This window comes from Centrocercus urophasianus, unplaced genomic scaffold (genome assembly GCF_019232065.1).
Source record: "Centrocercus urophasianus isolate 14NV4802_14NV808 unplaced genomic scaffold, USGS_Curo_1.0 seq_27, whole genome shotgun sequence".
Lineage (NCBI taxonomy): Eukaryota > Metazoa > Chordata > Aves > Galliformes > Phasianidae > Centrocercus > Centrocercus urophasianus.
The window spans coordinates 13,654,915-13,669,228 of NW_024884833.1; the positions used below are offsets into that span (position 1 = coordinate 13,654,915).

Here is a 14,314-nt window from a genome sequence, read left to right on the forward strand (position 1 = left end):
TAAATAAATGTATTCATTTCCGTTTGCAATGGAGAAAGTTTGTGCTCCTTATGTTTGACAAGGCCCACCACTCCACAGCTATATACTCTAGTTGTAAATAAATGAAATAAAGATTATAGTCTTTGTATCTTACCCATTCTGATAAAAGAAGCTCTTAGAACTCAAGGAAAGCCAGCCTCAAATGGAACTGTTTTGGAAGTCTCCATTCTGAAGTAATATAAGATTTTAATACTTAAAATAATTACAGTGATTACAAGGCAGGATTTAATCCTTACAGCAGTTATTTTCAACTGTAAAACTGTATATGAAATGACTAACTCTTTTCACTGATTCCTGTCCTGATGAATTGCTTTGCTCAGTTTCACTATTTCCATAATTCACCCCTCAGGCAAAGTTTAATAGTTGTTTTTAGCTACTGCCGTAGTGAACTGACTTCTTGTATAATCATTCAAAACTGTATAGCATATAGTGATAAAATAAGTTAATCTCTCAACACTTGCAAAAAGGGGCTGATGCCTATATTCAGATACGGCCAAAATTTTCTTTAATGGGAAACATATAGAAGCATTTTGATACTGGAAAGTAGCTTAGGCATACTTTTGATGTATATAATTTTACTTCCTTTTGGCCAAAAGAATTGTAGACTGTATAGTAGTTCTCTGCAAAGGTTTTTATCCTGTGAAAAGGTTGTTCAATGAAGGCTTATGGAAAAGGTTAGAATTAGGTGCTTGTGGAAAAAAAAATCCCCTCTAAAGAATCAAATTTATATTTGAGAGAGGAAGAATGAATAAAAGTATCCTTAATTTGAGAGCCATCAGTTTGCATTGAATTGTCCAATTATTTTGGTCATATGTAAAGCACGTTTCAAGCCTTGACTCTGCTGCTGAAATATGGACAACTGCTATGATGAGCTTCTCACTCATTTGGGTGATAGTCGTTTCCTGACATGGTATTAAGAAAGTGTTCTTGATTTCAGGCTAGGAGAACAGTTCTGCCATTACTGTATAATTTATTTTTATTCACACTCCTGCCTTGCTGATGAGTTGTTACCCGTACCTTGGTGGTGTTTGCATAGTGTAAAGTATTATGAAAAGAAAGGATTCTGATGTGAATTTCTAGAAATAAAAACCTGTGGAAGATTTTTAGGCAACATAAATGGGCACAGGCCGGCTAAAATGAATATTCTCTTAATCAATTCACTAGTTGAAAAGTCTATATTGTGAAATAATTATTTCCTCAGTAATAATGCTTTGTGACTCTAGTTTAAGAGTCCATTAAATGTGTATGGTGGTACTTGAGGCCGCACCTCGAGTACTGTGTTCAGTTTTGGGCTCCTCACTACAAGAAAGCCATTGAGGCCCTGGAACGTGTCCAGAGAAGAGCAACAAAACTGGTGAGGGGTCTGGAGCACAAGTCTTATGAGGAGCTGCTGAGAGAGCTGGGATTGTTCAGCCTGGAGAAGAGGAGGCTCAGGGGAGACCTCATTGCACTGTACAACTTCCTGAAGGGAGGCTGTGGTGCAAAAGGGTCTGGCCTCTTCTCCCAGGCAAGTAGTAGGACCTGAGGAAACGGCAAGAAGTTATACCAGAGGAGGTTTAGGTTGGATATTTGGAGAAACTTTTTCTCTCAAAGGGTGGTCAGGCACTGGAATGGCTGCCCAGGGAGGTGGTGGAGTCGCCGTCCCTGGTGGTGTTCAAGAGGCGCCTGGATGAGGAGCTACGAGATATGGTTTAGTAGCTTGTGGTACTGATAGGAATGGGAGGGTGGTTGGACTAGATGATCTTGCAAGTCGTTTCCAACCTTGTGATTCTGTGATTCTGTGATTCTGTGATTATGTGGTATTAAGAGAAAAATTAATTCTGGGGAAAACCGCATTTTAAAATGCAGTTGATGGAGTGTTGAAAATGACATCAGTGACCATATCGTTAACGGTAGGATTGGGACTTAGTGGCCCAAATTTGGCCTGTCACCATGTGGAGAATACAAGAGCTTTTAGTTTAAATTCTTGTAGTAGTTGTAATCAGTAAGTCCTGTGTCCTGTGTCAATTCCTTTCAGAGAAGTTTTGAGCTAAACTCGACTGAAGTGAAGCAGCAAGACTGTCTTTAGGTTTTTTCTTTCCCTCTCCCCAGGATGGCATTCCCAAGAGTGTCGAAGATTCTACTTACAGAGCTACATGACACACAGGACTCTTAATTTGTTCTAATTTTGTCATGAAATAAGAGTTGTTTGATTTCTTTAAAGGTAATAAATATTATACTCCAATAACTCTCAGAGACTTGGCAATTAATGACTGCCTCATTATCAGTGTGCTTATATACACAAAAAAATAACAAACAACTTTTAGATACCTGCTTGGAATTGTGAACAATGTACAAAATAGATGAGGAGAGAAAGGAAAGCAGTGATATTGTCAGGAATGATTTAAAGACAAAACACAAAGCTCAGGTGCTAATCTAAATGAATTCTTAATGAGTTTAGGAATCCAGGTTTATTAGTAGGCCTGTGCTGTTGAATAGGCTGTTCGATATAGATCTTTTCACTTTGCAGCTTTGCAGGGCATATTAAATCTATCTAATTTAGAATTTTGTCTTTAGGTCACATCTACCAGCTTTTCAGGGAAAGTTAAATGAAAACATTTTATTTATTTATTTATTTTTACATACAATATGCTGTTGCTATACTGCATATTTATAAAATCGCACTGGCAGAACACCAAGATATATTTTAAAGTATGGAGTTCCCTAGGAAAAACAAACATTTTGGCAGTTGTTAATTAATTTATTCTGAATAGAACTAGGTTAGCTGAATTTTTGTTTCAAGATCATATTTTTAATAAGTGCATAGGCAGTTAATAAGAGAGCAGCAGCAAAGATTATACCCATTGGCCTTTAAACAGAAATCTGCATTCTGCTTCATAAATTTACATCTCTAGGTGTACAGATGCTTTGACCTGATGCCAAGGCAAGATGAGGGCTACTCACTGCACAGAATCCTCATTTTCCATTTGAATTTGCAGGTTTTCTACTAATTGCACATAGCATTTTTTGCATTCTCTCTCCTATAAAATTATGGCTCATCCTTTCATTTGAAATGAAATGTGGCCACAGTTGCTTGAAAGATAGTGCAATGTTACTTACCCAAGTAGAAATGAGAACTATTCACGTAAAATCTATAAGTGCTTCAAAATACTGTGCATTTTTTATGTAGTACATAAGGGAGAAAAAAGCATCAGAAGAATGCTTTTGGTAAGGCCCTTCGGGAAGAAGGGAACACTATAGATGTGTTTATATGTAATACAAGGCATTTAAGCACTGGATATACTTTTTAATTTTTGTTAGTATTATTTTCATTTCATTGCTGTTACACACAGAATGTGCATATATGTTTTGTCACAAGCACCTTTGTATTAATTTTTATTCATGTTCAAGAGTAAACATGAAATCAAGAGGTTTGGTCTCTGTGGTCTATATAGTTACTCTATATTCACATATTCCTAGTGTTTCTATCTTGTGTAGACTTTGATTTCAGCTAGAAGATGTGTTTTGTTATTAGAAATATAGTGGTATGGAAGCCATCACCTGACTATACTTTACAGTAAAAGATTTTATTTGAGCTTTTCTCTCTTTTCCCAAGGCAAAATTAAAGAGTCTGGTACTCATGTTGATTGATCTCCAATATGTAGCAGGAATTACACTATGGGAGTTGACAGCTTGTCACATGCTACTCATCCTTCTGAGTCAGTGCTGAACCGATACTCCAGCATGAATGTGGGAAAGCGATATGGGAAGTTCTGTCCTTCAGATAAGATAAAAAATCTCTGCAAGTTTCAAGGAGTTCCAGAAAGCTGGAGGATTCTTCATCCTGGTGCCCCAGCTACTAGTTTACTAAGCTGTGTTTTTATGTACTAGTGCTAGCTCTTACTTTGTATATCAAGTTCCAGGGTTGTGTGGATACCTCTAATTCTTTAGAAGTAGCTGAATTGTGTTTTTCTATTAATTCATGGACATTGTTTTTGTATATTAGCACACTCCCCCTCAAATATGTAGTTTGTGCCAACACAGATATAAACACCACAAAATACAATCTTAATACTCCATCAGGCATTATCAGACAGTGGCTTTCACGTGATTCTTCAGCTACAATAAACTCCGCAGGACTTAAACAATTTACTAGTTTCAAAGATAGCTGAATGCATTAAAATTCTAATATGTAATTTCATGATTCATTGTTATTATTTCAAGTACAGTAAATAAATGGCCTTTAAGTTGTTGTTTTGGGCAATTAGAAATAGCTTATAATTTCTTACTCTTGTTAAATATAGTCCTAAATTTTGAATAGATTGTTTTCCAGTTTTATAGAATAGATGATTGTTGCTGCAGAATTTGTGTAATTGTAAAATAGGCTTGCTTTGCAATCCTGAGAAAAAAAATAAAATTGGAAAATGATTTTTAAATTATCTGTAAGAAAATATTTTGCCCAAGGTAATCATATATAGGAATCTAATTCTTTTAAATTAAGTCTGATTTTAAGGAGAATAAGCATTTCAAATATAAGGACCAGTTGTGCTCTTCATTTCCCATAGGTTGGGAAATGAACATCTCGTTGTTCCCAAGATGTCCTTGTTTAGTCTGAAAAAATTTTCATGGTTACAAAATGCTATGAACTTCATTAGAGAGAGGAATCTTCCCATTTGATCTGTACTACTATCTCTTATCCTAGAGGTGGTGCTGTCTACAAGGAAGCCACTGATAAGCAGAGGATGGTCAGGAGAAAGAAGGGGGGGGAAAGGAACAGAGTGGAGCTTGTCGTCCCAGTGCATAGTGAGGATATAAATAATGGAAAATGAAACAAATCACATCAATCTGAAGAAAGTTAAAGAAAGGAAGTTATGGGAGAAAAGAGGTAGGCAGAAGGCAACCCTACCAGTGAGAGTTAAACTCTGTTTGAAACAGTACTTCATGGTTGTTGCTGTAGAGAAGTGTTGCATACATGAAGACCATTTCAATCATAGATCAGTGAACACATTTTAGAGAGAGCTCTCTTATTTTCTTTATAGTGTGATCTCATTTACATGGCTGAGTTAGGACCTCTTAAAGAAATTAAAATACAAAATAGAAATGCACAGACAGTGGAAGCAGTGGTCTACATGAAAAGTTTGTAAGGACACAGCCTATATAGAGTTTGGGGTTGGGACAGGGAAAGGCAAGGCACAGCAAGAGTGAAACTTGACTAGGAATGTGAAGAATACCAGGAAGGGTTTCTGCAGGTATAGAACACAGAAAAGGAAGACATAAGAAATCGTAACCTCTGATGAATGAGACAGGGAACTTGGCTACAGCTGACATGGAGAAAGCTAACATATTCAACAACTTTTTGGCCACAGTCTTAACCAGCATTTGCTCCTACTATACCTCCCAAGTCTAGAAGTAGGAACTGGGGAAATTAAGTCCTACCCACCGTATGATGCTCTGAGACCATGTGAGGAACCTGAATATGCACAATTCCATTAGACCCAATGAAATGCATCCCAGAATCTTAGGGGAACTGGCAGATTAAGTTGCTAACCATTCTCCTTCATATTTGAAAAGGTATGAAGTCCGGCTGGAAAAGGAGAAGTGTAACAGCCATGTTTAAAAAGGGTAAAAAGGAGGACCTGTGGAGCAACAGACCAGTCATCTTCAATAGACCAGTCTTCTTCATCTTTGCACACAGTAAGATCATGGAGCAGATCCTCCTGGAAACCATTTTAATACATACGGAAAGCATGATTGTAGACAGCAAGCATTCACAAAGTGCATATCATGTCTAGATAGTTTGGTGACCTTCTACAACTGATTGACAGCACTGGTGGACAAGGAAAGAGGAACTGATCTACTTTGACTTGTGCAAAGCCTTTGATATGGTCCCACATGAGACCCTTATCTCTAATTTGGAGAGACATGGATTTGATGGGCCACTTTGTAAAAAATCAGCTGAGTGATTGCATCCAAAGGGCTGGGGTGCCATCTAGAGGAATTCTGACAGGCTTGAGAGTTGGGTCTGTGCGAACCTCGTGAAGTTCAATAAGGCCAGGTTGCTGCAGCTGCTGTCTCCAAACATCAGAACTAACTGGCTGATGAATGGAGCAGCTCTGTGCAGAAGGATGTGGGGGTAACTGATAAATGAAAAACTCATCATGAGCTAGCAGTATATGCTTGCAACTCAGAAAGCCAATATCCTGGGCTGCATCAAAAGAAGTGTGGCTAGCAGGTTGAGCAATATGATTGCCCCCAGGGATACCTTATTACTGTCTTCTAATACTTCAAGGGACTCTAGAGGAAAAAATGGAGTGAGGATCACTATCAGGAAAAGAAGTAACAGTGTCAAACTAAAAGAAAATAGATTTAGATTAGATATAAGAACGGAATTCTTCACTGTTGGGATGGTGAGGCACTGAACACATTCCCCAGAGAAACTGGAGGTGTTCAAGACCCAGCCTGCATGGGACTTATGGCAATATGATCTAGTGGGTGACAACCCTGCCCATGGCTGGTGTGTGGAACTAGATAGTCTTATTGTCCTTTCTAACCCAGGACATTCTGTGAGACTGTGTTCATGCCAGTGTGTGTAATTCAGTTGCTGAAGGGAAGACCACTGTTAGAAAAACGTTTAGTTATCCTGTGCCATTCTAGGGTATGAGTGGAGAGCATCTAAATCTCTGCAGGAAGTGGATTTAGTTCCAGTTGCATACGTAAAGGCAATATGGATCTTGGATCTTGTCCTAAGAGTATCCAGAGTTTGAATGATCTGTAAAACACCTGCAATATATATGAGACTAGGAAAACAGAAGAGAGGCTGTATGTTAGTTGCTTTTCTTTTCTTCAGGAAACTCAAGTTTAGATAAATCTGGAAGCACATATCAAGAAAACCTAATTTCCAGTGTTTGGTACCTGAATCCTTTTTCGGGGTTTGCTCTGCCTCTGAATATCATGTTTGTTGCCAGTCCATGTAAATTTGTGAATGCAGTACATACTGTTCTTTCTGGACTGAAAACTGATTTTGACATTCTTTTCAAATTACCATCCCCCTTTTCTTACAAACAAAAACCAAAAACCTCTGTGGTCTTGCTTGCTCCAGCCTGTCTTGCTAAACTTATTTGTCTTTGTGTTCCTCTCCCTCCATTTGTGTAGCGAAGACCTCTTTCCTTTAGTTTTAGACAGTGTCCTCACTATTGTGAGTCTTTTCTGTTACATCTTCTGCCACCTTGAGCAATGTTTCTGTGGCTGCCTTTTGGCTTTCATTTTTGTTTCAGAACTCCATTGAAAATGCATTCGTTTTTCCTTATTTTTTCCCTCTTCCTTTGCTGTTATTTAAAGATTTTATTGTTAATATAACTCTTAATGCATTGCATAACAAAACTACAGAAAATGAAGTTGTATGGACTACCTCTTGTACCCATTTAAATTGAAAGTAAAGCTGCTGCTATTTTGAATACAAGCAGGCTTGGGCCCTCAGCAAAATTTTGTACAAATGAAAATCCATGTTACACTACTTGAGAGTCTGTTTTTTCAAAACAGTAAATTGGTACTGTTCTGGGCCATGTCTTTTGCTCTAAATGGAACTCGCTTTTGTTGGCTCATTCCTAGCTTTGGTAAGTTTAAAAAAACAAAAACATTTATCCTCTTGTTTCAAATAAGTTTGGAGCAAATAAGTTCCTTTTGCTCGCATACTGTTGTGAGGTTAAGAAAATTGCAGGAGTAATGTATGTTCCACTGACAATCAAAACTTTTTGATGGTAGTGGTACATGTTGCCAAAGCGGAAGAGAGTGAGATAGTGTAAGTGGTTGCTACTGCATATAAAAGGCAGAGGCTTTTTGTGGCAGACAAAGAAAGATGAAGCTTCAGCCTCTTAAAAGGCATTATAAACGTTATACTAAATTGTAGGTAGCAAAATTTGTTGAGGCTGAGCAGTAAGGTTTTTAACTTGTCCTTTCTTTGCAGAACTTCTAGTGTCATTAGGTAAGGAGATAATTATACCCCTAATTATACCCCTTGTGGTAGCTACTTGATTATTTCCAACCTTCGCATCTTTTTTTTTTCTGTTGATAGTGTTCCATAACCCTGTTTAGAGCATTATTGCAAGTATTAATGTTTTCTTAAAATAAATGAAGTTTGTTTGTTTCCACAGTTTCCATGGCTACACGTAATTGCACACGATTCTGTAGGCGAGGCTCTTTCCAAGAGTAATTAACCTATTAATACAGTGTGTCAACAGTACTTCTGCCCACAGATGGGTACTTAAATGTGACCCTTATGCTGTTCTCTTTTTAGAGAGCCAGATGTAAACCTAAGCAGTGTTTAGATTAATGAAAGGTAGGCTGCCCCAAAATATCTTGAAGTTTGTTCACACGTGTTTGCATATATAGTCAGTATATAAGATACTCTGTCTTCCATCTCTGTGTTCCTATACTATTAAGTCTCATCTTCTTACCTTCTATTGGATTTTCTAATCCTGTTATAGCAGCTCCTGGATTATCATGACCTGAAAGTTGACTTTGGCAATATTCTATCTGATTAATTTCTAACTTCCTGCTTGTCATTTCTATATCTCAGATTGCCAAGTCTGATCCATAAGTACTAGTGTTGTTAAAACTTTTCTGTCAGTTTGGTACTGTCCAGAACACAAAGAAAAGGGTTTGTAATCTTTGTAATGTCATATAGACAAGACAAAAGTGTAAGGAAGTAATCCACGGTTGACAGAATTAAATGTTAATCTTTTGTGTCATTATGATTGCCATTAGATTTCACATCTGATACAATTATTGGGCAGTAATGCTGTTATCCTTGCATCAATAACATCTCAATAAGTATAGATTTTTTTATAGCTGAAGATATCAGCACATAGAGGAATGTTAAGGTCTTAAGTATAGAATCATCACATCAAAGAATCACTAAGGTTGAGTGATCAGTCAAGATCATCCAGTACAACCATCTACCTATCACCAATTGTTCTCACTAAGCCATGTCCCTCAACGTGTCTAAACATTCCTTGAACGCCTCCAGGATCAGTGACTCCATCACTGCCCTGGGCAGCCCATTCCAGTGCCCAATAACTCTTTTGGAAAAGTAGTATTTCATAACATCGAGTCTGAATTTCCCCTGGTGCAACTTGAGGCCATTCCCTCTAGTTCTGTCACTATTCACATGGGAGAAGAGATCGACCCCCAGCTACAACCTCCCTTCATGTAGTTATAGAGAGCAATGAGGTCTCCCCTGAGCCTCCTCTTCTCCAGACTGAACAATCCCAGCTCCCTCAGCTGCTCCTCATAAGACCTGTGCTCCAGACCCCTCACCAGTTTTGTTGCCCTTCTCTGGACACTCTCTAGGAAGTCAATGTCTTTCTTGCAGTGAGGGACCTAAAACTGAGCACAGCGCTCAAGATGCAGCCTCACCAGTGCTGAGTACAGGTACAAGTAAATGACATTGAATCCATAGTGGTCACATAACTGCTCTTACATGTCTCAGTGATTTTTTTTCTCTTCTTCAACAAAAATACGAGGACATAACGTGAGAGATATGACCCAAAATCTCAAGTGCACAAAAATATGATGTGTTGACTGATGAATCTGCACAAATGTTCATTTTATTCACAGGTATCACGAGCTGGTACTACTATGTAACTATGCCAATGCCAGCATCCACCTTCACTATTGCTGTAGGCTGCTGGCAGGAAGTCAAACAGCAGTGCTTCGCGGCTGATATCCAGACAGAAGATGAGTTTTCCATGCCATTTTCACAAGATGATTTCAGGTTGGTGTTTGGATTATTGTTGAAAAGCAACATTTTACTCCACAGTGACATTTTCTCCATGGAAGGTGAAAATAAGCCATTTCAGTACAGGAATAAAAACAGAATTTTTCATCTTACTAGAAAAATCGTGGCAGGGAAATAATTCCCAAGGCTTTTTTTCATGGATAAGGGTGTGGTTCTTTTTATGTAAAAACAAACTGTTTCATGAGCAATAGCACTAATCCTAGCATTCTCTGGATTTGCATCTTACATCCTGTGGTGTTTAATGCTCTGCTGCAAGACTAGCAGATTCTCCGTTTTTTATTACAGTCTCTTCCTGTATAATCCTCAGTGCTGCTTGGCACATCCTGGATATCTAGTGCCCAGTAGTGCTGTAGTTCTTAGCAAATGCAAGCACCTACTTCTCCTTTCTTTTACAGTCCCATTGCAGTTAGAGCTGACGTGCACAGTTGTTTGCCTGGATTGGTGTGTAATGATGCAGTGGTTCTGTGAAAGAATTTTGGACGTTCATTCGGTTCAATGAAAAATAGCCTTTTGTCCAGTATATGCAGTGGCTACTTTGTTATCTTTCACAAAGTCTGTAGAAATGTAATTATTTTGGATACATTTATCTCTCTTTTCAATCTAGTCAAAAAGATTCACTGCATTTAAATTATTACAGGGTTGTCTGTCCATTTAGATATTTGTAAACATTAGTGAGATCTCCCCTCAGTCTTCTTTTTCCCAGACTGAAAAGACCCAAATTGCTCAGCCTTTCCTCAAAAGGGAGATGCTCCAGGCCCTTTATCATCTCTGTGGCCCTCCCCTGGACTTGTTCTTGGAGATCCCTGTGAATGAATATTATAATGTCATATAGTCCTTCCAATGACAACTGAAGTTAAAAATTAATTTTCTGGAGCAGTAAAGCTTGATTCCACATGTATTCACCCTAGTTAACAGAAGTCTCAGACATAGCTTAAAAAACAAAAAAACAAACAAAAACAAAAAACCTTACTCATAAGTTTTAGGACTAATACTGTGTTAGCATTAAGATTGTGGAAGTCCTTACCATTTTGATATGAGTTGGTAAGGATTTGGAAACTGAGGACGTAATTGCTAAAATTTAAAATTAAAGGACTCTGATCTCTTGCAGCTTGGCTAATTTTGTTTTTAAAAAGTCCTAATAAATCTTGGGAATAGGAACTTTTATGTTTTGTTTAACATCAGTAACACACGCCTATTCAAGCTTTAAAGCAGTTTGTACATACATAAGCTTTTAGAAATTATTTTCTGTTTATTTCTCTACTGTTTATTTGTTTGTTATATGACTGTCCATACACAAGTACTCAGTAACTGTTAAACATGTTTTTGTAACGTGCAGGATATTCAGTGATGGATTTGATGCAGGATATTAATCAGACAGTTTGTTTAATTTTTATTTTTTGAAAACTTTGGGAAAATGGGATTTTCTTTATCTTTCTGTAGCAAAAAATACAGCAAGTTCTAATCAGTGTGATGTTCATTGTTCTCATTTGTTTTTGTTGAATAAATTGAAATCTGCAACAGGTGAGCTTTAGAAGAAAAACTAACCCAAAAAGATTTTTTAAAAAAGCACATTTGGGAGTTAGCACAGCAATTGCTCACTGTTTATTTAAATCAGTAAGACTAAGTAACCAAACCAGTAGCAGAGGTTTCTAGAAAGGATATGAAGTCGATATCAAGCAGATATTAAAGTAGTGTCTCAGGAATGATAAAGGGTATAGACTCTTGAGCAGCAGGAAAAAGGATCTCCAAAAGGAATTACTTAAATATGTAATATAATTTATGTTCAGACACCAGCGAGGTATGAGAAGACTACATCAAAATAGTAAATGCAGCTAGAATGTAAAATAAGTTTCCTATCTCCATAAGGACTAATTGGCAAATGTTAAGAGAATTGAGCTGATGGCTTTTATGTTCCTGTTTAATCTCAACTCTGACAATTAAATACAAATTTATATTCTTTTAGAGCAAAAATATTGTGGTTTAGACAACTCTCGGGAAAAAAAGAAGTGCTTAATGGTAGATGAGAGTTTTTCTGCTTCTGTAATAAAAATCTGCTTCTTTTACACAAGGTGTTTGTTTGACACTTACAAATTTTGGCACTTCTGAGAAGCATAGCTCTTTTCTACATCTTGTCATTTGTTTTTGTGTATCAGCACTTACCTGGAGTGAATTTTTACTTTTACACTCTTACAAATATAAATACTTTTGGGTGATGCTTGGTGCAGTAAGCGTTTCGTCTGTCAAAGCATAGTAGAACCAGCTTCTTGAAGCTGAAATCTGATACCAGGAGAGGCTCTGCCCTGTAGAGAAGACAAGTTAACAGGTGAAAACATGAAGCTGATCTTTGCTCAGATAAAAATCTATTTGGACAGATAAAGGTGTATGACTCAGATTTAGAAAGGATCACATTTATTCATTTTTCTAGCCACAGCTTTGAATATTCTGTAAAAGTAACTTAGTATTGTCTTGCTACTAATAGTGATATCTGTGTTGATCAGACTGAAATGATACCTACTTTTTTTTCATTTAAGAAAAAAACCCCAAAATAGTAAAAACTCATGGACATTTTTTTTTTAAACTAAAAAAAAACAACAGAAAAAAAATGGAATTTAATTGTAGTTGCATGTAATAAGGGAGTAAAAAGATTTTTGGATCACCATTTAAGTAGAAATTCTCTGAATAAAGAAGCATTCTTGTATCATTATTTAGTTTTTAAGTTTTTTTATTCGTGTTTATTATAAAAGAAAGGTTTGGCTGTTTCTTCTTTTTTAGTTATAAGTAACTCTATTTGCTCTATTCAGATGTGTAATAATATTGATTCTTTTTTCACAGTGCCAAACATGGGTGAATAGTATGAGAAGATGAAATGAGATAGATGTATGTGAACTAATTGCATCATTCTGGTATCTGGAAAATGTCTTTATGTTAGTATATTCCATTGTGATTTCTGTATCACATTGAACTATTTTTTTGTTGTTACTGTCAGATGGCATAAAGAAAGCTGTGGTCATGTGGAATATCCCTGCCGTTTCCAAAATCCTGCTGCCACATTGCAAAGAGTCATTCCCTATAGAGTCTTTGCTCCCTTGTGCCTCATGGAACACTGTGAAGAACATTTACTTCAGCTTATTCCTCAGTGCCTCTCAGCTGCTTACTCCACACTGGGCACCCATCCCTTTTCCAGGCTTGATGTTTTGATAGTTCCTTCAAACTTTTCCAGCCTGGGAATGGCTAGGTAAAGAATGCTTTTACTATCTTACCTCATTCTGTATTTTGTTAGACTCCTTTTTATCAGCTAATTAATGGAGTAAAATTGCTGTAATATAAAACTGTTTTATTAAATCAATTTTAAAATGCTAGTTGTTGCTACCTGGGTTTCCCTTAGTAGATTTACTTGAATACTTTGTGCTGAGATCTTTAATTTCAGTGTTATAAGGACTTGGGAAGTAAAATATAAGTTCTAAGACATGTGTCTGAATTTCTGCTTTGCAAAACTAAAGTTTTTAAAAATTCTATTAATTGCAGTAGTTGATGCTAATATAATTTCATGTTTTTTGTTGTTGTTGTTGATGTTGATAACTTTGTCATTATGTCCTGACAGAACATGTTAAAATTCAGATAAGTAGTTTATTTATAAGTCTTCTTTGGTTCAAGATTTTCTAGTCAAACAGTGGAAGCTGAGGAAAGCAAACTTTCAGTGTTCATGTAATTTTGGAAAATAAAAAGCTTAATTAAATATTATTATTTTGACAGTACAATTTCCAGTTGTGCAATAACAGAAGGATTTTAGCTCTAGTACTAGTACAGCAACATCTAGCAATTAAAATTTCTCATTTATTTTTTAATTTTCTAAAAAATATTTAAGTTGCTTATCAGATAGCATTTGCTAATAGCAGAGAACAAAATGCTATTTGAATTACTGTTTCCTAGTACCAAAACTAGACTAGAAGGCACATGTATATATAGAGTAAAACATACACAGCTGAAGGCTGAAAGGAGAACAACAAGGACTGCTCCAAAAGTAAGGCATCCTATTTTATCCTACATTGGCCCACAACGTTCTGGCAGAAGTTGGTCATATGGCAGTAGAGGTTGAACCTTTCCACCACTATTCCATTACATTTTATTGCCATGTGACAGATGGCAGTAGAGGGGCAGTCTGACAATATGGTGTCTGATAAATTGTACAACTAATCAAATATGAAAATTTCTGTTTCATGCTAGATGTTTTGATTTTCCTTTCTGTAGATTTCTGTATTCAGCTTTCATCTTGCAATCATCCTCAGGGATTAAAAAAAAAATGCTGTCATGTAATAGTATTGTATAGTTTTTGTTGTAAGTTTACTGTTTTAATGACTATGAAATTTAAGAATCCAACATTCAGTGATGCTCTTCTTTTTCACATCAGACTCATATTTGTAGATAATTTGAATATGCCACTGAGTTTTCTGTGATAGGTATTTGCTTAGCAGACTCATAAATTAAAGCATGCCATGTTAA

The 14,314-nt window shown here is 36.6% G+C and overlaps 1 protein-coding gene across 2 annotated transcripts in view; it reads left to right on the forward strand.

The window, feature by feature from the left end:
* LOC122164718 (aminopeptidase O (putative)) overlaps window positions 1-14,314 on the forward strand; it is a 129,769-nt gene that overhangs the window by 19,462 nt on the left and 95,993 nt on the right. For both annotated transcript variants that reach the window (XM_042826948.1, XM_042826949.1), the window contains exons 4-5: window positions 9,634-9,790; window positions 12,801-13,049. In XM_042826948.1, coding sequence (XP_042682882.1) covers window positions 9,634-9,790; window positions 12,801-13,049 — 406 coding nt within the window. The remainder of the gene's footprint in view (window positions 1-9,633; window positions 9,791-12,800; window positions 13,050-14,314) is intronic.